Genomic DNA, 26,807 nt, shown 5'->3' with positions numbered 1-26,807 from the left:
GAGGGACCCAAAGGTCAATGCAGCAAAACAGAAAAGTCTAAAGAGGAGTTTTTAGAGTTTAAAATATAACACATGGTGATGTAGCAGTTCTCACAGGCTGTGTGGAGATTCTATAGGATTTTGTGTCTTGTGTTGGTTGGTCACTGTAAATTAGAATATTCATCACAAAAGGAGATAGAATGGATTGTGACCAGGAGCTCACGCTCTTGGCTCTTCACTCTCTCTCTGGACCTCGCTCTTTTTTCCCTGCTCTCTTTTCCCTTCTCTCTTTTCCCTGCTCTCTTTTCCCTGCTCTTTTCCCTGTTCTCTTTTCCCTGCTCTCTTTTCCCTCTCTCTTTTCCCTGCTCTCTTTTCCCTGCTCTCTTTTCCCCTCTCTCTTTTCCCTCTCTCTTTTCCCTTCCCTCTTTTCCCCTCTCTCTTTTCCCTGTTCTCTTTTCCCTGCTCTTTTCCCTGCTCTCTTTTCCCTGCTCTCTTTTCCCTGCTCTCTTTTCCCTGCTCTTTTCCCTGTTCTCTTTTCCCTGCTCTCTTTTCCCTGCTCTCTTTTCCCTTCTCTCTTTTCCCTCTCTCTTTTCCCTTCCCTCTTTTCCCCTCTCTCTTTTCCCTGCTCTCTTTTCCCCTCTCTCTTTTCCCTTCTCTCTTTTCCCTCTCTCTTTTCCCTTCCCTCTTTTCCCCTCTCTCTTTTCCCTGCTCTCTTTTCCCCTCTCTCTTTTCCCTTCTCTCTTTTCCCTCTCTCTTTTCCCTGCTCTTTTCCCTGCTCTTTTCCCTGCTCTCTTTTCCCTGCTCTCTTTTCCCTGCTCTTTTCCCTGCTCTCTTTTCCCTTCTCTCTTTTCCCTCTCTCTTTTCCCTTCCCTCTTTTCCCCTCTCTCTTTTCCCTGCTCTCTTTTCCCCTCTCTCTTTTCCCTTCTCTCTTTTCCCTCTCTCTTTTCCCTTCCCTCTTTTCCCCTCTCTCTTTTCCCTGCTCTCTTTTCCCCTCTCTCTTTTCCCTTCTCTCTTTTCCCTCTCTCTTTTCCCTGCTCTTTTCCCTGCTCTCTTTTCCCTTCTCTCTTTTCCCTGCTCTTTTCCCTGCTCTCTTTTCCCTTCTCTCCTTTCCCTGCTCTTCCCCCTGCACTCTGACCCTGCCCCTTGCTCTCTCTCTCCCCTCTCCTCAGCCCAAACCCTCTTGCTCTCTCTCCTTCTCTCTCTGGCACTTCCCTCCAGCCCAGGCTGGTGGCTGAAGGCAAAGCCCTTTCCACCCACGACCCTTGCAATAAACCCACATATTCTAGAATATCTCAGGTTTGCAGAGCTCCTTGTCCCTGAAAGTCACAGATGCCTCTACAGGTGTGGAGCTGGTCCAGGGGGTTTGGAGACCTTGGCACAGACACTGAGTTTGATTTTAGTCCATGGGAGAGACTTCTGACAAAGAGAGAGGAATTGCAAACCACCAAAGTGTGAAAAACAGGAGTTTAGCACAGCACAAGGTAAATAATTCAGTAGTTTTGGGGTTCTTAGAATAGAGGGAAGTGGGGGGACAAAAATGGAGGAATTCCTCTCCTTCTTCCTCGTCCTCCTTCTCCTGAGGTGGTGATGGCACAAAGTGGTTTGAGAGGATTGGGTCAAAGTAGAAATGACCTTTTTAGTACAAGTGAATATTCACTGGGGTGAAATTGTAAATAATATTGTGATTGTAAATAATATTGTAATTGTAACTAATATTGTAATTGTAAATAATATTGTGATTGTAAATAATATTGTAATTGTAAATAACATTGAAATTGTAAATAATACTGTGATTGTAAATAATATTGTAATTGTAAATAACATTGAAATTGTAAATAATACTGTGATTGTAAATAATATTGTAATTGTAAATAACATTGTAATTGTAAATAATACTGTGATTGTAACTAATATTGTAATTGTAAATAATATTGTAATTGTAAATAATATTGTAATTGTAAATAATTTGACATGTAGTTATCTGTATAAATCAAAGCAATGCCCCATCAATGGTCAGTCACTTCGTGTCCTCACCACTGTCCAGATCTCAGCTGGGAATGGAGAAAATTCTGAGATATCAAATAATAAACAACACGAGAAACCTAAAAACAAGAACTTGAAGACTCCACTTTTTTTCTTGTGACGTGACTTGAGGCTTTCATAGGGTCAAGGACTTTTAACAACCTGAATTTCGGGTGAGGAAACCCAACCTGAGTCAGCCAAACCAGTTTGCTGAGCAGGATGGCTCTGAACTCACCCAAAATCTTGTTTTTGCTTTGCTCCCTAAAACTCTCCTGAATTTACAGGGCTGGGGAGACACATTGAACTAAGAAATACAGCAATAAATTTTAAAAAAATCCAACCCAGAGCTGCCTGCCTGGTGGGAATGAACCTTCAGGACATGCTGGATTTATTGGCTCCACCTTCCCACCACCGACACGGTGACAGAGCCACCAGTGTCACCCCCAGGGGACCTTCAGTCCAGATTCCCAAAGGTTTTCCTTCAGCCACCACCTGGGGATGGAAATCCTGGAGCCCAGAAAAGCAGTGGGAGATGGGGCTGCATCTCATGGGATGTCCTGAGTGGAAAGAGATCCAAGACTGAGCCCAGGACACCCCAACAGCCTCACCCTGGGCATCCCTGGGCTGATAATGATGATTATAATGATAATGATGATTATAATGATGATGATAATGATGGTAATAATGAAGTCCCATCACTCCTGGACCATTCCCTGGGGAGCTTTTCCATTCCCTGACACAAGGACACAATTCCAGCCCTTCAGAACAGCCAGAGGTTCTCCCAAACACCTGATTTATGAGGATAAAAAGCCACCAGGCTGGATGGTGCCCACAATTCCAGCACCTCTGGAGCAGTGGGAGATGGGGCTGCATCTCATGGGATGTCCTGAGTGGAAAGAGATCCAAGACTGAGCCCAGGACACCCCAAGAGCCTCACCCTGGGCATCCCTGGGCTGATAATGATGATAATAATGATGATAATAATGATGATAATAATGATAATAATGAAGTCCTAATGTTCTTGGACCATTCCCTGGGGAGCTTTTCCATTCCTGACACAAGGACACAATTCCAGCTCTTCAGAACAGCCAGAGGTTCTCCCAAACACCTGATTTATGAGGATAAAAAGCCACCAGGCTGGATGGTGCCCACCATTCCAGCACCTCTGGAGCAGTGGGAGATGGGGCTGCATCTCATGGGACATCCTGAGTGGAAAGAGATCCAAAACTGAGCCCAGGACACCCCAACAGCCCCACCCTGGGCATCCCTGTGCTGATAATGATGATAATAATGATGATAATAATGATAATAATGATAATAATGAAGTCCCATCACTCCTGGACCATTCCCTGGGGAGCTTTTCCATTCCTGACACAAGGACACAATTCCAGCTCTTCAGAACAGCCAGAGGGGTTTCCAAACACCTGATTTATGAGGATAAGAAGCCACCAGGCTGGATGGTGCCCACCATTCCAGCACCTCTGGAGCTCCCACAGTGACCTCACACTCGCTGCTCCCTCCAAGGGAGCAGGTGGTGCCTTAAATCCAGGCAGGGAGCCCAGGAATCCAGGCTGCTGCTGGAATGTGAGGGATGAGCTCACCCTGCAGCTCTGCTCCTCTGTTGGCTTCTTATTTTTAGATAAAAAAAGGTGAAGGGGTGAAGAAAAGGGGAACATCTGGTGACTGCACAAAGAGAAGGAGAGAGAGGGGAAACTGGGTGAAGTTATGGATGTTCCTGGATCCCTGGAGTGTCCAAGGGCAGGCTGGAGCAGCCTGGGATGGTGGGAGGTGTCCCTGATGGGGTGGCACTGGGTGGGATTTAAGGTCCCTTTCCACCCAAAGCATTCCATGATTCCATCACAGAGCAGGGATGGAAGGGAATTGTGTTCCCAAGGGGATCATTCTTTGGTTAAGTGTCTATATCAGAGATAGTAGGAGAAAAATGAACACATTGGAAGGAGACTTCCCATTTCTTCCTTTCCTTTCCTTTCCTTTCCTTTCCTTTCCTTTCCTTTCCTTTCCTTTCCTCTCCTCTCCTCTCCTCTCCTCTCCTCTCCTCTCCTCTCCTCTCCTCTCCTCTCCTCTCCTCTCCTCTCCTCTCCTCTCCTCTCCTCTCCTCTCCTCTCCTCTCCTCTCCTCTCCTCTCCTCTCCTCTCCTCTCCTCTCCTCTCCTCTCCTCTCCTCTCCTCTCCTCTCCTCTCCTCTCCTCTCCTCTCCTCTCCTCTCCTCTCCTCTCCCACAATAACCACAGCTGGATCCCAGCACGGGGAAATCACACACAAAGCACTTCCCATGGAACAAGCAGCAGCAGAGTCATGGAATGGGTTGTGTTGGATGGGACCTTAAATCCCATCCCATCCCACCCCATCCATGGGCAGGGACAATCCCACTGTCCCAGGTGGATCCAACCAGGCCTGGGACATTCCCAGGGATCCAGGGGCAGCCCCAGCAAATGTGGGAATTCCATTCCCAGCAATTCCTGCCCAAGATCCCAGCCCAATGTCCCCTTTTCCCAGTGGGATCCATTCCCTGTGTCCTGTCCCTGCAGCCCTTGGCCCCAGTCCCTCTCCAGCTCTCCTGGAGTTTTCCCCTTCAGGGACTCGGAGCATTCCCTGCACTTTTCCCTTCTCCAGGGGAACATTCCCAGCTCTCCCAGAGCTGAGGGGCTCCAGAATCCTGGAATGGTTTGGTTTGGAAAAGACCTTAAATCCCATCCATTCCCACCCCATCCATGGGCAGGGACACCTCCCACTGTCCCAGGTGGATCCAACCTGACCTTGGGCATTCCCAGGGATCCAGGGGCAGCCCCAGCAAATGTGGGAATTCCATTCCCAGCAATTCCTGCCCAAAATCCCACCTAAGCCTGACCTTGCCTGTTTTAACCTCCCTGATGAGGTTTGAAGAGCTGATGCTGAAACTCAAACCCACCAAATCTGCACAGAGCAAAGCAGGAAAACTCTGGGGGAGAGGAGTGGAACCTCCCTGTCCTCACCCCTTGGACACCCAGGTGAGTTCCCACCTGGTCCAAACACCCCTCAGAGCTGAGGCTGGGGAATTCAGCCCTGAGGATTTCCAATTCCCTGGACAGAAGGAGAGGCTGGGAGGAGGGAGCTCTAATCACTGAGTGCCTGGAGCTCAGAGTGAAATTCCTCAAGTGCTGGAGGCAGATTTTCCTTGGAAAGCAGCCACCAGCACTGATTTGGCTTCTAGGAGAGATCAGGGACTGCAGGGACATCACAGACCAGCACAGAACCCTCCCCTTGCACCAACCTCCTCACAACAAACACAGAAAAACCAAAAATTTAAACATTTCCAGGGAATGATTCCACACGCGGGTTTGGGAATGACCTGAGAGCACCTGCAGATCTCCAGCGGTGTTTGGATATTCAGGGGTGAAGATCCAGAAGGAGTTGATTATTTCAAATTTCAGCAGGGTTATTTATGGGTCTGAATTTATTTCAGATTTTTAAAATATACCACAGAGTGTGCAAGAGCAATGTTTAAATTGGAAGGGGAAAAAGCAAATATTCCTTCCTTGGAAAATTTTCAATATCTGAGTCTCACTCCTACAGAAGGACTTGAGGTGGGAGCTGGTTTCCTTCATTAAGGCTATTTATGGATTTAGGATTGTCCCAGAATAGGAAATCAAGCCCCATTTTACATTTCTGCCTGCTCAAAATAGTGATTTTGAGTCTCCGGGCTTGACTCTTCCTCTTTTCCAGGCAGGGATGGAATTGCTCCTGATTTCCTTGGGCACGAGGAGAAAATCAGGATTTTGATGTGCTAAACTTGAGTCTTCTGCTCTGAACAAAGATAAACCCTGATGCCTTTAGACAGTGGCATCTTTTTTAGGGTTTATTCCCCACTACAAGGATCTGTACCAAGGCACAAACCAAGTCATATTTTCCCATCACTTCATATTTTATTAATTTTGATCATTCCCTTAATTATCTCCCACTACCGTGAAAATTGTCTCGGATTTACAAATTTTCTCTAACAGCTCCTAGTGAAATTTTTTCAAAATTAAATCTCTTTAATTTCTCTACTTTGGAGAATTTTTTACCCAGTCATTTCTTCCTCCCTCCTTCCCCCAGCCAGGTCCATTCCATCTAAATCTAATTTAAATAATGGTGACATTTCACAGAATCAGGGAATGGTTTGAGTTGGAAGGGACCTTAAATCCCATCCAATTCCACCCCCTGCCATGGACAGGGACACCTTCCACCATCCCAGGTGGATCCAGCCTGGCCTTGGGCAATTCCAGGGATCCAGGAGCAGCCACAGCAAATCTGGGAATTCCATCCCAATCCCTCCCCACCCTCCCAGCCAGGAATTCCTCCCCAATATCCCATTTCATCTACTCCGTTTCAGTTCAATTTCATGACATAAAAGACAAAGAATGCCGAGTCCAGAAATAAAAAACGTCAAGACGAGTCGAGGAATGACCCAAGATCTTCATCCAGCCCTTCCCAGCTCTGCAGCCCAACAGGGAGTGCTGGGAATGCTGGAAGTGCCACAGAGTCCTGCTTGGATGGACTCTGGTGACACATTATTCCAACATTTCAGGTCATGGACAGGACCAGGGAGTGGGAACTGCCCCATCTTTCCATGCTGCTGGGTAAGTCAGGGATGGGTCATCTCTCTCATCTCGTTTTTTTCCCCTCATCATTTATCACCCAGGAGATCCAGGACTTCCCATCCTCACCTGCCCTTTCTCCTTGGATATTCACAACCCTGGAATGGTTTGGGATCTTGAAGATCATCCAGTCCCAGCCCCTGCCATGGCCAGGGACACCTCCCACTGTGTCCCAGGGTGCTCCAATCCTTGTCCAACCTGGCCTGGAGATTCAGAGCTGCTGCTGGTTTTAAATGGAAGAACAAAACTGGGGAGCACCTCCCGAAACAAAGATGAAACTTCCACGTTCAGACACCCATTGGACAAAGGAGGAAGAATTAAGGAGACTCCTGTTCCTCCTCCTCCTCACCTGAGCTGGATCCCTTTGGCCACTCAAGAACCACACAAACATTTTCACTGCTGAGCCATTTCCAAGCCTTTCACTCTTCCAAGATCCCCATCTTCCTCCCCCAAAAAAAATCCCATCCTGGTGCTTGGAAAAGCCCCAAAGCCTCCACATCCCCTCACACCACGGTCAATAAAGTGCCAAGGAGCTAATGATGATAAAAACGTCAACACATCCCGGTGATAACACACACCTCTCCCATGGAACTGCCTGGGACCGTTCTGGAAAACAAATTTGGCATTTCCTGGCCTGGAAAGCGGCGTCCCCGATGTTATTAAAGTTAACACAAGTGTCGTGGGATGACGGATGGCTCCCCCGCGCATCAATTGGATTCTGAGGAGGTTCTCAAAACCCTGGCGGGTTGAAAAGCAGCTCCAGCACGAATCGGAGGTGCAAAAAAGATCATCGATACAAGGGATTATGCGGATGGAAGAAAATACCCCGGGCACCCGAAAGTTTCTCAGAATGCAAACGACGTCAACCCCGCGGACAAGAGGCACTGCATCATGATGGCAGCAGGGACAAAGCCAGGGGGGTTTAAGGGACAAAAAAAGATTGTTTTAATAGGAGAGAAGCATCAGTCATTGAGCCTTACTTCATTCAGACTTTTCTCTCCAACCCATCCATCTTCGGTGCCAAGAGATGACAGGACCACCTCACTTTTCCCCCCCTCCCCGGCCTGGTGTATCAATAATGCCCATTTCTCCCCAACACAAATGACTCCCCCAGAATGGCCCTTTTCCCAAAATTGGCTGCCAAGCCCCACAAAGGCCTCCAGTACCTGCTACGGTCAACTTGGCTTCCAACGCGGTGCCCCCTCCAGAGGTGGCCACCGATGGGTTGAGCCTTCCCCAACCATCGTCCCCAAGAGCCAACTTTGTCATTCCTGACCCGTGGAAGAGGGGACCGGGGATGGGAGGGGGTGACACTGTGACACAGAGAGGGGACACGGACGCAGGGGAATGCAAATCCCTCTCAAAGGCCTTGATGGGGCATTCTCTGGGAACAAACAAAAGTCCCTGAGACGGACGGGCGGGCTCTGCATCACTGCTCCCTCTGTTCCCAGCACCTGCTCGGAGCTCGCCGCGCTCCCTCCGCCGCAGAAGCCAAGGGCAGCACAATGGCCCCGTTGGCCAGGGTCAGGCCTGGCTTTCTTCCTCGCCCCCTTCCACCAGGCCCTTTTCACCTCCACCATCTCCAGGAGCGCCGGGCGAGGAGGTGGCTTCGAGGAGGAGGAGGAGGAGGGGGGGAAATATAGGTCTCTGGTGTAAATCACTGACGCCGTTTCCCCTCCTCTCCCCTTCCCTTAAGACCTGATGGTCTTCAGTCACACATCTTAAAAGCAAAACAAAAAACAAAAACACAAAGACTTACTTGTCTCAAGTCGATGAAGGCCAACTGCAGCGTGTCCCCTTGGAACCCAGGCACTGGGCCGGATCTGGCAAACTCTGTGGGAAAGAAAAGAGGATAAAAAGCGCCTTTAACTAACCATGGACAGGGAGATTGGCAGACGGATGACAGGGAAGACAAGAGAGGCTGGGGGAGAGGAGGACCGCGCTTCTAAGGAGTCATGTCTCCCTCCCTTCAGCGTCTTTGTTCGCCCTTCAAAATTCGTGTCATCAAAACACCATTAATTCCACCGTCCTGACAGCAAGGAAACTGTACTAATTCGACCTGAAATTTATTCCCATGAGCCGCGCTGGGGCTTCAGAGTATTTGTTTTGTGAACGGACAAACAACTCTGCCCAGAAGAAAAGCCTGGGGTGGGGGGGGGTGGATGGGGGGGTGGAAAAGTTTTTCCTCTCGACACAATAAAATCTTCAGCTGTGAAACTCTTTTCAGTTCCGAAAGCTATTTATATTTTAGGGCGCTGAAGGAATTTTCTAATTTCACGCCTGTCACCAGGCTCCACGAGCATTCATCAAAAAAATATGCCCGGCCCGGTCATCAATTATCGGGCGGCAGATTATTTGCATGATCTGGTGATGGCGCCTCTTGGTCAGCCCAAAGGCGGAGACCCGCCGGCCGTTGGGTGGCATTTTTATTTCTGGAGGATGAAGACATCTGACAACTGAATAACGTTGGCTTCCCGAGCCAAGAGAATATTTCCGAGGCCACATTTTATCTCCTTCCAGGCTAATCTGGCCAAAATTCCATACTTGGGTCGTTCATGTTTTATTTTTTTTTTTATCCCTCCTAATCCAGTCTTTAAACCTAAAAACTGCTGAAGGGGCTTGAATGGGTCCGTGTTAGAGGATCTTGGTTCTTCCATGGCATTTAGCAGCTTTTTCCTTGGGAACGCTCGTGAGGGCGTCTTTTGAGGTTGGTTCTGCCCAACTTCACTTCATTTTCACCCTCTGCAGTTACAGCTTCATCTCTGCTCTCCTCCCTGAGCTGAGGGGACCTGGTTTGTGAGCTCAACAACACCAAAGGCTCGAGGGGGAGCATCTGCCTGGGGTTGTGTGGCTCCTGCAGGCACTGGGGGTGCTGGAGGAATGAAATGTTTTCTTGGGGTGAAGCCCAAAAAGGGAGAAAGGAGGGAAAATACGCATCAAATCAAGATTTTTTTTAGTTTATCCAGATTATTGTCTATGTATCCCAGTTTTTACTCTACAGGAATCCTCCAACAGCTCCTAAAGCTCCACAAAGATGAGGATTAGGAGGATTTTGCTTTTTGTCTCCATGGATAATCAGAGGTACCAATGGACAAAACGATTTCATGTCAGGTGGCCTCTTCGCCTTCAACACTCGTCCTCCCAAAAGTTTTCCTATTTCCAGGCCAACGCCACAAAATCGGGAACATAAATCACCACATTCCCATTTCCCAAAGCTCTCCTAGAGCAGCCCAATCACAGAGCAGCCCCTCGGCTCTAACAAGGAGAGATTAATGAGTGAAACACCAGGACTCAGCCCCGTCCCTCAACCCGCCTCGTTTCGGGGAAGCAAAGCAGGGTTATCAATCAGCTCCCTCGCTCCACCCTTCCATTAAAACCTCGGGATGGAGAACATCCTTCAAGCCAGACACAGGCACCTCCAGGGGCACGGGGGACACTCCTCAGACTCTGATTTTTTTAATAGTCTCAGATGCCAGAAGAGCTTTGAGATTGAAGCCATCGCTCATCTTGGCGGTGATCGCTCAAGTGACAAAAGCGCCGCAGGACCAGAGAGAGAACACGGCTGGGAAATCATTGCTCTCATCTGAAGTTACGAGTCGAGAGGAGTAATAAAAACATAAAAAGAGAAAACTACGGATCGTGGCTGCTCGCATTTGGATTTTGGATAGGAAAAGCACAAACCAAAGAGAGCAGGGATCATCCGTGGTCGTGGAGTTTTGCACGGGATGGGATTGTGGGGAGGGATGAACAGGAGGAAGTTCTTCCCTCTGAAGGTGGGGAAAGGGTGTCCAGAAAAGCTGTGGCTGCCTCTGGAATCCCTGGAAGTGTCCAAGGCTGGGCTGGATGGGGCTTGGAGCACCCTGGGATGGTGGGAAGTGTCCCTGCCCATGACTAAACACAGGCCTGAATGATCTTTAAGGTCCCTTCCCACCCAAACCATTGCACGGCTCCTTGAGATTGGAGCTGCCCGGCTCCAGCCAGTTCCACTGACCAATCCCGCAATATTCCTGCTGCAAAGAGCCCAAAGTGACTTCACATGTGCCCCTCAAAAACTGCTTTAATTAATCCTAACTGCAGAGGCATTTTAATGTAGGTTTGCTATAAAACTTGACTGCAGCTCGCCCGAGCCAGCAGGGAGGGAGGATCAACCCAAACTCTCTGACTCTGATCTGCAAAGGATAAATCATCTTTACACAAGCCCTCTACACCCCACTGTCCCATCTGGAACAATTATCCCGAAAGCCACATCAATCCCGAAACACCCCGCTTTGGAAAAGAGCAATACCTGAGAAAATAAAAATATTTAGAAGTGAGGAATGGTGCCTGAACACCTCCTCAAGAGCTGAAAGTCCCCTGGGTGGCTCAGGGGCAGAGATGTCCCTAAATTGAGGAACCCAACCATGATGCCCTGCCCTCCAAGGATGGGGTCACCTCATGTTCCTGATTACATTCGGAGAAATCCTGGAAAAGAAACCCTGGAAGGGCTGCGAGGGAAGCGAGTTTCTATTTTGGATCAAGGGCCTCACAGCTGTTCAGCATCTATTCGGGAGCACACACGGAGTTGGGAAATTTAAGATCTTCCCCAAAGCATGAACTTCGAATCCTCATGAGAAAAAATGCCTGTGATTGTGAATGTTCTCACAAGGCTGGTGAATTTATCACCACTGTCAGCTGCTTGTGAGCAACCCAAGACAGATTCCATTCCAAGGCAGATTTTCATCCCAAGGCAGATTTTCATCCCCAAAACAGATTTTATCCCAAGTCAGACTTTGTCCCTAGAGAGATTTCATCCCAAAACAGATTTTATCCCAAGTCAGACTTCATCCTAAGAGATATTTAATCCCCAGCAGTTCACCTTTAGCTGACTCTGCCCATGTCTCTTCTCACAGTTCTCTGCCCATGGAGGGGTTGGAACAGGATTTTTAGGGTCTTTTCCATCCCAAAGCAATCAATGATTCCTAAGGAACCTTCTGGAGGAAAGTTGGGGGAGTTATGGAGTGACACTGCCCTTCAAAAACTTAGGATGGTCGCACATGGAGACAACACTGATTTAAGCTGCAATTTTCATCAAAATACTGAATTAACAATGTTCTGGAACCTTCTAGAGAAAGGTGACCCTGCCCATGGCTGGAACGAGATGGTCTTTAATGTCCCTTCCATCCCAAGCCAATCTGTGATTCCTAAGGAAGATTCCTGGGAGAGTTATGGGATGACATTTAGGATGGTCACACATTGAGCCAACACTTAATTGACCAGCAATTCTCATCAAAAGATTCATCAACACCCTGACAAAGCTCTAGAACCTTCTAGAGCAAGGCGTGGCCGCCCATGGCTGGAACAAGATGGTCTTGAAGGTCCTTTCCAACCCGAATTTTGCAATTCTGGGATTCTATGATGGAAATCCAGGAAGTGAAATGACATCCAGGCTGATATTGTGTGTGTCCCAGAAGAAATGATTTAAGATATTATTTGTGTTCTGGAAGAAGTAATGTGGGAGCTGATATTTTTATTTTTTCTGTTGTGTCCAAGAGGACACGATGTAGGAGCTGATGTTTTTTTTCATATCCCAGGAGAAAGGAGAACAGGAATTCAGCCCCAGACACTCGGGGAAAAGCTGCAGGAGGAATGAAAGCAATGCCGCACCTCCCGTCATCACAACTCACACTTTCCATACCAATGCCACCAGCTCTTTCTGCAGGGGAGGAACAAACAAAAATCTCGGGGGCAAAAAAAAAAAAGAGGAGAAACAAAAGAGGAGAGCGGAGGCTTTAGAGAGGGGGAGAGAGACACAGCCAGTTCTTCTCGGGTTTAATCCCTTCAAGCAGATTTCGGGAACGATTTTCTCGGAACGACCCAGCGCAGCGTTGGCCTCGGTACTGTCGGGTCCCTTCATTGTCGTGTCTTCAGGGCCAAGGCAAGTGGCAAACATAGCAAGCAACCTACAGAGCAGCCCCTTGAGCAGAAAATCACCGGAGAATAGAGCGGATCAGTATGCGGCTGTTTGTACAAAGCATTTAGCCAGGCTAAAGGTTTGAGGGGTTTGTGTTCAGGCCAAAAAAGTAATGTCTTTGCAAGGTCTACAGGCTTGGGCCACCCAGGGCAGGTCACAGGGGAGGGGGGGGACTCCAACCTCTCTTCCAAAACATTTCAGTGATGAAAGAATCAAGGAACAGGAACCGTTAAGCCCTTTACAATGGATAAAAGAATAAAGAGTTCAAAGGCGCGGCAGAAAAAGAGACATCCACTGTAAATTAATTAATTACAGCCAACGGGGGGATCTCCCCGTGCCCCCGGCGCGGCTGCGCACGCGGGGACGGGGCCCTGCAGGATTGAGCGGTAAAAAATGGACCCAGGCGGTGATTTCATCCCTCAAAAACATCATCTGAGGGCAAGAATTCCTCTGAATCACACGGGATTCGTGATGGCACCTCTGAGATGGAGGCTGAAGCAGCTCTCAGGGAAGGGAACGAGGACCAATCTGCTGGTAAGATTTGGGGAATTGACCATCTCAGGATTCCTCAAGGAAGGATGGAGATCTTGAGGTCATCTTCCTTGGGTAAAGCCTTGGAAGGCCGTCCTAGAAAAGCCAAGTGATGGGAACTCCTGGGATAAAGCCTTGGAAGGCTGTCCTAGAAAGTCAAAGTGATGGGACTTTGTGGGATAAAGCCTTGGAAGGCCAAGTGATGAGATTTGTGGGATAAAGCCTTGGAAAGCTGTCCTAGAAAAGCCAACTGATGGGACCTCCTGGGATAAGGCCTTGGAAGGCTGTCCTAGGAAAGCCAAGAGGACAAAACCTTGAAAGGCTAGGAAAACCTAGAAAGGTGATGGGACTTTGTAGATAAAGCCTTGGAAGACGGTCCTAGAAAAGCCAAGTGATGGGACCTCCTGGGATAAGGCCTTGGAAGGCTGTCCTAGGAAAGCCAAGAGGATAAAACCTTGAAAAGCTGTCCTAGAAATGTCAAGTAATGGGACTTTGTGGGATAAAACCTTGGAAGGCCATCATGGAAAAGCCAAGTGAATAAAGCCTTGAAAGGCTGTCCTAGAAAGGTCAAGTGATGGGACTTTGTGGGATAAAGCCTTGGAAGGCTGTCCTAGAAAAGCCAAGAGGATTAAACCTTGAAAGGCTGTCCTAGAAAGGTCAAGTGATGGGAACTCCTGGAATAAAGCCTTGGAAAGCCAAGTGATGGGACTTTGTGGGACAAAGCCTTGGAAGGCCATAGTGGAAAAGCCAAGTGGATAAAGCCTTGGAAAGCTGTCCTAGAAAAGCCAACTGATGGGACCTCCTGGAATAAAGCCTTGAAAGGCTGCTCTAGAAAAGCCAAGTGATGGGACCTCCAGCTCCTCAAAGTGACACCTTGAGGACGCTGGGCTGAAGACCAAATCCACGCGTGGACTCTGGAGAAGCTCACGGGTGGGGAAAAGGGAGAAATGTTGGGCAGGAATTGAGGCAAGAGGAGCAGAGAGAAGATCCCAACCCCACACTGAGCTTCTCCTTCACCCAGTTCCCATATTGAGCTTCTCCCACACCGTTCCCACACAACCCTGCTCCGAAGCTGTTCCCCATTACAGCCCAAACTCTCAGAGCTGGGTAATTTTACCCATCTGGGTAATTTTAGAGAGCTGTGGGAAGAGGGAGGAGCCACCCAAAACGCTCTGAACTGGGTCAGATTAAAGAAAAAGTCCTCTCCCTCCCCATCAATCGTTCCTCTGATGGAACAAAGATGGGCCTGGAGTGCTGTTGGAAGGAGTGGTCCCTGTCATGGGACACTGGCAGGGCTGGGAGCACCCACAGCCCAGGGAGGGACCCCTCAGGGGTTCACCATGAGATGTTTTTCAAGCTGAAGAAGAAGAAGCTGTTTAGAAGGATGTAGGAGATGTGAGCCAGGAAATTTGGAACAGAATCCATAGGATTGGCTTGAGAGTCGGGTCATGGATCTCCAGAGGTTCCCACACCTCTGGAGCACAGTGGGCGTGTCCTGGCAGGTGTGAAGTTCTCAGATCATTAAATACCAACACCAGAAAATGTGAACTGTGCCCATCCCACCATCAGCTCAAGAGGTTGTGGAATCTCCACCCCTGGAAGTGTCCAAGGCCAGGTTTGGGGGTCCAACTTGGCCTTCCAGGGATCCAGGGGCTTCTCTGGGCCACCTGTGCCAGGGTCTCATCACCCCCAGGGGCAGGAATTCCTTCCCAATATCCCACCCATCCCTGTCCTCTGGCAGTGGGAAGCCATTGCCTGTGTCCTGTCCCTGTTCCCTGGGAGCAGATCCCAAATCCCTCCTGGCAGGGATTTGTGCAGAGCCACAGGGTCCCCTCTGAGCCTCCTTTTCTCCAGGCTCAGCCCCTTCCCAGCTCCTTCAGGAATTCTCCATTCCCTTTCCCAGCTCCCTCAGGAATTCTCCATTCCCTTTCCAGCTCCCTCAGGAATTCTCCATTCCCTTTCCCATCTCCTCAGGAATTCTCCAGCCCTTTCCCATCTCCTCAGGAATTCTCCATTCCCTTTCCCAGCTCCCTCAGGAATTCTCCATTCCCTTTCCCATCTCCTCAGGAATTCTCCATTCCCTTTCCCATCTCCCTCAGGAATTCTCCATTCCCTTTCCCACCTCCCTCAGGAATTCTCCATTCCCTTTCCCATCTCCCTCAGGAATTCTCCATTCCCTTTCCCAGCTCCTCAGGAATTCTCCATTCCCTTTCCCATCTCCTCAGGAATTCTCCATTCCCTTTCCAGCTCCTTCAGGAATTCTCCATTCCCTTTCCCAGCTCCCTCAGGAATTCTCCATTCCCTTTCCCATCTCCTCAGGAATTCTCCATTCCCTTTCCAGCTCCTTCAGGAATTCTCCATTCCCTTTCCATCTCCTCAGGAATTCTCCATTCCCTTTCCCATCTCCTCAGGAATTCTCCATTCCCTTTCCCATCTCCTCAGGAATTCTCCATTCCCTTTCCCAGCTCCCTCAGGAATTCTCCATTCCCTTTCCCATCTCCTCAGGAATTCTCCATCCCTTTCCCATCTCTCTCAGGAATTCTCCATTCCCTTTCCCATCTCCTCAGGAATTCTCCATTCCCTTTCCCAGCTCCTCAGGAATTCTCCATTCCCTTTCCCATCTCCTTTCCCTTCCCTGGACACTCTCCAGCCCCTCCAGGGTCTCTCTTGTTGGGAGTTGCCCAATTCTGACCCCAATTCTGCCCCCAGGACCTGAGGCAAATCATAATTTCAACACCTGTGGGTTGGACATTCCTCTCCTGATCTGTCCTGCATAAACCTTCCCATCTCTCCACTGCAATATTCCCATTTTTTTTTCCCCCCAAATTCCCATTTTTTTCCTGCAGGACAGACACCAGTCAGGGATCACAAACTCCAATCCCTGATGGATCAAAGCTCAGAAAAACACCTGGAATTCCTTGGGATCATGCCAAGGGAGAGGATGGCTCCAGCATTGTGGATAAACCCTGATATTTCCCCCAAATCCCAGAATTTCCACGTGAGGAATTCCCAGATAAGGAGGAGGTGGATAAGGATCCACGTGGGATTTTTGGGAAAATCTGTTGGGATGGAGAATTCCTTGAGCCAGCAGAGACATCTGGGTGTGTGTCTGGCTGATCCCCAGGAGAGGGGACTGACTAAAAATAGGACATTTAATGGGATTTGAAATGTACATTTTTTAGGGCGCTTTTCATTTCCCATAAAGCAGCAGCTGAAAGGCTTTGGGGATGATTTTGGGAATTGCTGGTTTTATGAGCTGAGGATTGTGAAAACTCCTCAGCCACTGCTGGATCCCGTTATGGGGATGGGAAACACTTCCTAGAGTGAGAACAGCCCCGTTTCTTTGGGATTTTTTTGCCTGTCACCCCCAAATCTGTTTTTTTACATTTGATTCCTGCTATGTCTGAGGTAGAGGAGAGATGAAAAAATTATATATTTATCAAAATATATGTTTTTATATAGATTTATCAGTTCAAAAAGAGCAGAGCAGGGCATGTAGGAATTAAAAAAAATCTCATTGCATTGTTAAATCTTGGATTATGGATTTTCTGGGAGACAAGAAAAAAAGAAAATTATTTTCATCACCTTCAAACTATGCCTGACACACAATTAAATAATTTCCCTAATTCACCTCACCTCTCCTTTAACCAGATTATCTCTTCAGCATTCACAAACAAAACCTTAATAAACTCCAGCATAAAAACCTTTCAGCCTCATTCATGGCACTCACTGGAAGTGTCCCAAACAGCCATAAAATCCTATTTTATTGTGATAAATGCAAGATAAAACTGCTGGATTGGGCAAGGTTTGGGAATTTTGGAGGGGAGGAAGAGGATGGAGGAAGAGGCTCCAAACTGGTGCTGTGAGGATGTTGAGATTCACACTTGTGATTCCAGGTAAAAAAAAAAGCTTTAAAAAATCACCAAAAAAAACCCCAAGAATAAACCCCCAAACCTTGCAAACTGAAATTAATTTTCTTGATTCCTAACTTATCCCATTTATTTTTCCAGTCTAAATAAATATAAATATAAATATAAATATAAATATAAATATAAATATAAATATCTGTATTCATATATATATAATATAATATAATATAATATAATATAATATAATATAATATAATATGTGTATAGCAATATACAGATAATATATATATTATATATATGTATAGTATAATATATATGTATATATAATATATATGTATATATAATATATACTATATATGTGTATGTACAGTATAATATGTATATATTAATATATACATATATTTATAAATATAATTTTTTATTAAAATTCCTTAATGTCACACATAATTTTATGTGAAGCACTAATAATTCTTTTGGGTTTATACCCTGTAGTAACTTTGATTAAAACATTTTCTTAATTTTCTCCAGTCTGGTCAACAAATAACTAATTTTATAAACAAAGATCTTCCACCCTCAAAACTCGTGGGCCAAAGTCATTTCACGTGTGGGCCATATAATATATACATATAAGTATTTTATATATATAAAATATATATTAAAATATAATAATTGGGTTAAATATAATAATTGGCTTATATATAATAATTCTTTTGAGTTTATAAACTAATAATATATAATATATAATATATAGTAGTATAATAATAATAGGTATTGGTGATTTTGTGAGTCCTGTGTGTGTGTGTTCCTAAAGTAGTGCATTTTTATTCTATTTTTAGTTAATTTAGGCACTTACATGAATTTTTTTACAATAGTGTTGGATTTAAGTTAAAATTTATGTACGAAGGCAAACATAAATTCTTATACAAACCCTATGTGCATTTCATTTTATTTTTCTTTCTTTATTTTATATATAATATATATATTTATATACTATATGTTATATAAAGATTATTATTAAATTATTATAATATTTTAATATATAATTTTTATATATAATTATATGTTCGTATTATATTATTATATTTATATTATTTACATAAAGTATCATATATTTATATAATAAATATATTTATATAATATATTATATAAAATATATACACATATATATGTATGTATATATATGTATATATACACATATATATACACACATATATATGTGTATATATAAAATATATACACATATATATGTATGCATATATGTATGTATATAAAATATGTATATATGTATATAAAATATATACATATATAAATATATACATATATAAATATATTATATATAATATAATATATATAATATATAATTATAATATATAATATATAATATATAATATATAATATATAATATATAATATACAATATATAATTATAATATATAATATATAATATATGATATATAATACATTATGCATTATGCATTATACATTATACATTATATTTATTTTATATATTTTCTTTATTCATTCTATTTAACAAGACTTCATTACCTTTGTCAGGACCAGAATTTAACTAACCATTCCATGCTACCTAAACTTTATATATAATAATTATATATATATATATTTATATATATATATAAATATATATAACTTTAAATCACTCTTTACACCTTCCCTTTCCTCACCAGCTCCTTCACTTTCCATTAAAACCAACCTTCCATTTTTACTTTATGCCCGGATACATAAATCTATATACTTTAATTTTCCATAAAATTTTAATTTAATTTAATTCTCACATTTCTGATGCTTGTATGGATTTATCCTATAGAGAGACACACTTGGATTTAAATCTTTCCCAAAAACCCAAGGAAGGGTGGGGCTCTTACGTTCGCACTCCTCCACGTCCAGGTTGAACTGGTGCAGGGCCCCCAGCGTCAGCTGCCTCACCTCGGCCTCCAGCAGCAGCTGCAGCAGCGACGTGGACAGGTGTTTGCAGGCCGACATGCAGGCGGTCTGGGCCACCTTCCCCTGCGGGACAGACGGACACGCGTCAGCGACACGGCGCACGAGGGCACCGGGGGCTTCTGCAGAGCAGACCAGCCCCAGCAGTGAAGCCACCAGAGAACTGCTGCAGCCCAGCCAAACCTTCTCAGTCAAAGCCACCAGAGAACTTCTCCAGCCAAACCTTCTCAGTCAAAGCCACCACAGAACTGCTCCAGAGCAGCCCCCGGGGTAAAGCCACCAGAGAACTGCTCCAGAGCAGCCAAACCTCCTCAGTCAAAGCACCAGAGAACTTCTCCAGAGCAGCCCCCGAGGTAAAGCCACCCCAGAACTTCTACAGAGCAGCCCTCGGGGTAAAGCCACCAGAGAACTGCTCCAGAGCAGCCAAACCTTCTCAGTTACAGCCTTACAGCCACCAGAGAACTGCTCCAGCCCAGCCAACCCTCCTCAGTTACAGCCACCAGGGAACTTCTACAGAGCAGCCCAATCTTCTCAGTCAAAGCCACCAGAGAACTTCTGCAGAGCAGCCCCCAAGGTAAAGACACCCCAGAACTGCTCCAGAGAAGCCCCCGAGGTAAAGCCACTGGAGAACTTCTACAGAGCAGCACTGGTGGTGAAGCCACCAGAGAACTGCTCCAGAGCAGCCAAACCTCCTCAGTCAAGGCCACCAGAGAACTTGTACAGAGCAGAGCAGCCCCCACAGTGAAGCCACCAGAGAACTTCTCCAGCTCAGCCAAACCTCCTTAGTTAAAGCCAGAGAACTTCTCTAAACCAGCCCAAACCTCCCCAGTCAAAGCCACCAGAGAACTTCTCCAGAGCAGCCAAACCTCCTCAGTTACAGCCACCATAGAACTTCTACAGAGCAGCCCAATCTTCTCAGTCAAAGCCACCAGAGAACTTCTACAGAGCAGCCCCCGAGGTAAAGACACCCCAGAACTTCTACAGAGCAGCCCCCGGGGTAAAGCCACCAGAGAACTGCTCCAGAGCAGCCAAACCTTCTCAGTCAAGGCCACCAGAGAACTTGTACAGAGCAGCCCCGGCGGCGAAGCCACCACAGAACTGCTCCAGAGCAGCCAAACCTCCTCAGTCAAAGCCACCAGAGAACTTCTCCAGAGCAGCCCAATGTCCTTGGTTAAAACCACCAGAGAACTTCTCCAGCACAACCTTCTCAGTGAAAGCCACCAGAGAACTTCTCCAGCTCAGCCAAACCTCCTTAGTTAAAGCCAGAGAACTTCTCTAGACCAGCCCAAACCTCCTCAGTCAAAGCCACTAGAGAACTTCTCCAGCACAACCTCCTCAATTAAAGCCACCAGAGAACTTCTCCAGCTCAGCCCCCAAGGTAAAGCCACCAGAGAACTGCTCCAGAGCAGCCAAACCTCCTCAGTTAAAGCCACCAGAAAACTCCTCTAGACCAGCCCAAACCTCTTCAGTTAATGCCACCACCACAAAACTTCTCTAGACCAGCCCAAATTCCTCAGTTAAAGCCACCAGAAAACCTCCCCAGCCCAGCCAAACCTCCTCAGAGTGTCCCATCTGTGATGGATCTTCCCACAGTGCTCAAGGTCACAACTCCCTTCCTCCAAGGGAATCCTCTCTGGAAGTGCCCATGGCTGAGGGAAGGGTTAAGTCTTGATGGGAGCTGGGAGAAGCTCCAGTCCAGGAGAGCTTTGGGGTGCTCAGAGCTCAAAGTGTTCTCATTGTGTCCTAACGCAGCCAAGACAACATCCCATGGATTTATCAGGGAATCATGGAATGTTTGGGTGGGAAGGGACCCTAAAGCCCATCTCATCCCATGGGCAGGGACTCCTCCCATTATCCCACGTTTGCTCCAAGCCCTGTCCAACCTGACCTTGGACATTCCCAGCCACAACCTGAGCCTCTCTGTGGCAGCTGGAATCAAACCCATAAAAACGGGGAAATCCTGTGGGACAAGAGCGGGGTTTTGTCAGGCTGACACCGCAGTGGGTCTGCAAGAGGAACCAAACCCATAAAAACGGGGAAATCCTGTGGGACAAGAGCGGGGTTTTGTCAGGCTGACACCGCAGTGGGTCTGCAAGAGGAACCAAACCCATAAAAACAACGAAATCCTGTGGGACAAGAGCGGGGTTTTGTCAGGCTGACACCACAGTGGGTCTGCAAGAGGAACCAAACCCATAAAAACGGGGAAATCCTGTAGGACAAGAGCGGGGTTTTGTCAGGCTGACACTGCAGGGAACGATCCCGACGCCTTGCGTGCGCAACCCCACGAGGCAGGTTTGGGATCACTTTGCTGCCCTGAGAACAGCTCCAGCAGGAGATTATGTCCTCAAACACTCACAAAAGGCTCTTAACACGCTTTCCTGACACCGAGTGGGTGGGAAGGGACCCTAAAGCCCATCTCATCTCATGGGCAGGGACTCCTCCCATTATCCCACGTTTGCTCCAAGCCCTGTCCAACCTGACCTTGGACATTCCCAGCCACAACCTGACCCTCTCTATGGCAGGTGGAATTAAACCCATAAAAACAGGGAAATCCTGTGGGACAAGAGCGGGGTTTTGTCAGGCTGACACCACAGTGGGTCTGCAAGAGGAACCAAACCCATAAAAACGGGGAAATCCTGTGGGACAAGAGCGGGGTTTTGTCAGGCTGACACCGCAGTGGGTCTGCAAGAGGAACCAAACTCATAAAAATGGGCAAATCCTTTGGGACAAGAGCGGGGTTTTGTCAGGCTGACACCACAGTGGGTCTGCAAGAGGAATCAAACCCATAAAAACAACAAAATCCTGTGGGACAAGAGCGGGGTTTTGTCAGGCTGACACCACAGTGGGTCTGCAAGAGGAACCAAACCCATAAAAACAGGGAAATCCTGTGGGACAAGAGCGGGGTTTTGTCAGGCTGACACCGCAGTGGGTCTGCAAGAGGAACCAAACCCATAAAAATGGGGAAATCCTGTGGGACAAGAGCGGGGTTTTGTCAGGCTGACACCACAGTGGGTCTGCAAGAGGAACCAAACCCATAAAAATGGGGAAATCCTGTGGGACAAGAGCGGGGTTTTGTCAGGCTGACACCGCAGTGGGTCTGCAAGAGGAACCAAACCCATAAAAACAACGAAATCCTGTGGGACAAGAGCAGGGTTTTGTCAGGCTGACACCGCAGTGGGTCTGCAAGAGGAATCAAACCCATAAAAACAACGAAATCCTGTGGGACAAGAGCGGGGTTTTGTCAGGCTGACACCGCAGTGGGTCTGCAAGAGGAATCAAACCCATAAAAACAACGAAATCCTGTGGGACAAGAGCAGGGTTTTGTCAGGCTGACACCGCAGTGGGTCTGCAAGAGGAACCAAACCCATAAAATTGGGGAAATCCTGTGGGACAAGAGCGGGGTTTTGTCAGGCTGACACCACAGTGGGTCTGCAAGAGGAATCAAACCCATAAAAACAGGGAAATCCTGTGGGACAAGAGCGGGGTTTTGTCAGGCTGACACCGCAGTGGGTCTGCAAGAGGAACCAAACCCATAAAAATGGGGAAATCCTGTGGGACAAGAGCGGGGTTTTGTCAGGCTGACACCGCAGGGAACGATCCCGACGCCTTGCGTGCGCAACCCCACGAGGCAGGTTTGGGATCACTTTGCTGCCCTGAGAACAGCTCCAGCAGGAGATTATGTCCTCAAACACTCACAAAAGGCTCTTAACACGCTTTCCTGACACCGAGTGGGTAGGAAGGGACCCTAAAGCCCATCTCATCCCATGGGCAGGGACTCCTCCCACCATCCCAGGTTTGCTCCAAGCCCTGTCCAACCTGACCTTGGACATTCCCAGCCACAACCTGAGCCTCTCTATGGCAGGTGGAATTAAACCCATAAAAACGGGGAAATCCTTTGGGACAAGAGCGGGGTTTTGTCAGGCTGACACCACAGTGGGTCTGCAAGAGGAACCAAACCCATAAAAACGGGGAAATCCTGTGGGACAAGAGCGGGGTTTTGTCAGGCTGACACCGCAGGGAACGATCCCGACGCCTTGCGTGCGCAACCCCACGAGGCAGGTTTGGGATCACTTTGCTGCCCTGAGAACAGCTCCAGCAGGAGATTATGTCCTCAAACACTCACAAAAGGCTCTTAACACGCTTTCCTGACACCGAGGCGTGCCTTAGGAGCTCTCACCGGCCCTTACAAGGGCTTTTCAAGCTGTGTTTAAACTGGGATTAAACGCCGCGTCTCCAGCTCGGCATCGCCGGTTTCGTGATCGCGGCACGGCAACTTTTGATGTCTCTGCTGGGAAAAAGGTTATTTTCCCCAGCTCTGCAAAGTTGGTTTGGATCTTCAAGCCACATCCATCTTCAGCAGGAGGGGGAAAAAATGTTTTTTTTATTTAAAAAAAAAGGACAGGATGCTCCATCTCCCGCCCGCCGCCGCTCCCAGGCTCCGGCGCGTCCATCACTCACCTCCCGACAAACACCTGCACCAAAATGAAGATGAAGCATGGCAACCATAAAGTTTAGCAGAGCTCTGGGTTTTTTTTTTTTGTTTTTTTTTTTTTTCTTTGCTTTTTCATCATTTGTTTGTGCTCTCCTGACACGCTGGGTTATTTAAAACCCCGCTCGTGCCAATTCCTCATCTCCGAAAGCCGCGGGAAGTACGGCGCTGCCCGGCGGCGATTTTTCTTCATTAATTCCAACAGACACTGGAGTTTTTTGCTGTGGCTGAGGAGTTTTGAGAGAATCAGAGAATAGCCTGAGTTGGGAGGGACTCACAGGATTGTGGATCCAACCTCTAGCCCTGCACAGACACCCCAAAAATCCCACCCTGTCCATGCGAGCGCTGTCTGAACATTCCTGGAGCTCTGGCGGAGTTGGGAATGTGCTCAATCCCTGGGGAGCCTGAGCAGTGCCTGAACCCTCAGGATGAGGAACTTTCCCCTAAAATCCAGTCTGACCCTGCCCTGGAACAGCTCCAGGCATTCCCCAGGTCCTGTCCCTGTCAGGAGGAGCAAATCCCAGCGAGTTTCCTCTGAGCCTGCTCTGCTCCAGCTGGACATTCCAAGTGCCCTCAACCCCTCCATGTGGCACTGAGATGTCCCAGTTGGAAGCAGAGGATGGGAAATCTGCAGCCGAGCCCTGGGACTCTGCTGAGGACAGGGAAAAGGGCTCCTGACCCTTCCTGGAAGAGCAGGAGAAATTCCCTGGAGTAGCTCACGCTCCACATCAGCAGGAATTTACAAAGGGTTGTAACTCTTGGAGAAATCTTGGAGGTTCTCACCCACAGCTGAACCATGGAATGGTTTGGGTTGGAAGGGACCTTAAATCCCATCTCATTCCAACCCCATCTATGTGCAGGGACAACTCCCACTGTCCCAGGTGGATCCAGCCTGGCCTGGGACATTCCCAGGGATCCAGGGGCAGCCCCAGCAAATGTGGGAATTCCATTCCCAGCAATTCCTGCCCAAGATCCCAGCCCAATGTCCCCTTTCCCAGTGGGATCCATTCCCTGTGTCCTGTCCCTGCAGCCCTTGGCCCCAGTCCCTCTCCAGCTCTCCTGGAGTTTTCCCCTTCAGGGACTCTGAGCATTCCCTGCACTTTTCCCTTATCCAGGGGAACATTCCCACCTCTCCAGCCTGTCCAGGTCCCACTGGATTCCCTCCTTTCCCCCACCACACAAATTAAAAACCCCAGGAAGGTTTTTCTGCCCCTACAACCCAAAATTTCAGAGGAACAACCCTGTTATACCCCAAGCAAGGATCAGATCAACCCCTGGAGGTACCTGAGGAGTGACCAACACCTGCCCTGGGCTCCAATTCCCGGTCAGGAGAGAGTGAATGAGAAGTGACACCATGAGAGGGTGAAAAACAGCGAACAGTTGACATGAAATGTCACATAATTAAGCCCCAAACTGGGAAAAATGGGACGGGAAAAGCAATTTCATCATTTGGCTTGGCAGCACCACGACTCTGAGAGGTTTTTTGAGTGGAAGGGGCACTTCAGGGTGTCCCTGAAGGGAATTTTCTCCCAGGACTTATCGCAGAGATGGCAAAGGGGATCCAAACAAGCTCAAAGCAGCTTCTGGCTCAACCTTCCCTCCTTCTGCCTTTTCCACACAGGAATTAAACCAGGCCTAAAACTGTTTCAGGTGCAAACATCCACTGTCCCCACTCCAAACCTGAATTCTCTCAGGCCAGCTGAGAACACGACCTTTTATTCCCATTATTCTTGAGGTTTGAACACCTAAAAAATCTTTTAAAAATACTCAGTTTTTCCTCTCAAAGAACACACAGATGCCTCACAGTTTAGGTCCACTATTATCCAAAGAAAAGCCAAAGTATATGGAAATTATTTATTTTTTAAATTTTTAAGCCTGAATCCCTTTTTTTTTTTTTCTTTATATTTATTATCAGAGAACTCAGAGATGCCACAGGAGCCTCAATCACGGTGTTAAATGTCTGCTCAGAGAACAGAAGGTACCACCAGGGATGAGCAGCAGCTCCTGCCTTTGGGCACCGAGATTTAAAACCCTCCCAGAATTTACGACTTTCACTCCTTATAAATAAGGCCCGACTTAATCCTTTCCTGCCTCACCCCTGCGCTCCACGAGTTACAGCAGCTCCTTATAAAGTCAGCCGTGGCTTGTGAACATCAATTTCAGGCCGTTTCCCCGGGAATACAGCGGGAAATCTGCTGGATAAGCAGCTGCTGCTGACAGGAGACAAACGAGCGCGCGGCCGATGATATTTCAGCGCTAATAAGCTGCTGCTGCTGCTGCTGCTGAAGGTTGTTTGTATTCCCCCAGCTCGGAGAGGCTGGGGGCTGGCAGGAATTGAGCACATCCTCTTGCCACAGATACCCGTTAATGTGGAGTTTCACTTTATTTTTTTGAGTTTATTTTTTTTTTTTTTTTTTCGCTTGGCTCGTTTTTATTTTGAGCCGGACTCGCCTTGGCTTGGCGATGAGAAGAGCCCAGCCCAGCACCGACGTGTTTACCCCAACCCTCCCAAAAAATCATCGTTACCCGCCCCAAAATCATCGTTACCCATCCCAAAAAATCGTTACCAGCCCCGCCCTGGGCGGCGGTGCCGGGACTTGTGCCTTGGCAGGTGAAGCTCCGGGATGTCGCGGCTGCCGGAGAGCCCCGGGGGATGCTCCAAAGAGCTCCGGCCCCAAGCCAAGGCCAAGATGGTTTTTGGGAGTGTGGCAGAAGCTGGGGCACTCCCAAAAAAGCTGTTCCTGTGCCAGCACCCTGAGCAATCCTGATCCTGCTCCCCTCTGGAATGGCTCCAGCGCGGCTCTGGAGATGTCTGGGTTTTATGGAACAACCTGCCCGGTGTCTTTGGTCCTTCTCCAGTTCAGGAATGATTTGTCCAAAAGGTGGGATGAGATCTGGACAAGGAGCAAAGAGCAGGAAGGCAGCTCTGAGCTGAGCTCTCTGCAGGGAGAGGGGAAAATAAACACCTCAAAGGCACCAATGCTCATCCACCAATGTGTAAACTACGTGTTTTTTACTACTACTAAGTGTAGAAAACGACAGAGCTCCAAACCACGCCAAGCAATCCCAGCTCCGTGGGGTCACTCAGTATTTTAGACCTTTGCAAATCCCATCAAAACTTGGATTTGCGCTGGGAAGAAGAGAAAACAGGTTGAAAGTCGACAGATCTCCATGGCCAAGACGCCCAAAGGCCTCCTTGGTCCAACCTCAGCCAAGCCAAGCCATTCCGAGGGTGTGAGCCCAGGAAAAATCCATGGATTTATTGTTTTGTGGCTCAATCTGTTTGTAACCAGATTCCTGGCAATGAATCCCTCTGCATGGAACCTCGGGGTTGTCACGACACCTCTCAAGGTGACACTGCCCTCCCTGTGTC

At 47.6% G+C, this 26,807-nt stretch overlaps 1 protein-coding gene and 1 long non-coding RNA gene across 2 annotated transcripts in view; one reads left to right on the top strand and one right to left on the bottom strand.

Annotated features, from left to right (window-relative positions):
- EXOC6B (exocyst complex component 6B) overlaps nt 1-26,807 on the bottom strand; it is a 412,654-nt gene that overhangs the window by 97,212 nt on the left and 288,635 nt on the right. The window contains exons 18-19 of the mRNA XM_083861793.1: nt 18,870-19,011; nt 8,397-8,470 (exon numbers count right to left, since the gene is read on the bottom strand). Coding sequence (XP_083717919.1) covers nt 8,397-8,470; nt 18,870-19,011 — 216 coding nt within the window. The remainder of the gene's footprint in view (nt 1-8,396; nt 8,471-18,869; nt 19,012-26,807) is intronic.
- LOC310909700 overlaps nt 1-26,807 on the top strand; it is a 534,801-nt gene that overhangs the window by 459,913 nt on the left and 48,081 nt on the right. The window lies entirely within an intron of this gene.

The sequence above is a fragment of the Zosterops lateralis genome, assembly GCF_965231275.1.
Source record: "Zosterops lateralis genome assembly, chromosome: 5".
Taxonomy (NCBI): Eukaryota; Metazoa; Chordata; class Aves; order Passeriformes; family Zosteropidae; genus Zosterops; species Zosterops lateralis.
The sequence above is the reverse complement of the archived record's forward strand: the minus strand, read 5'-3'. Positions and strand labels throughout refer to the sequence as shown.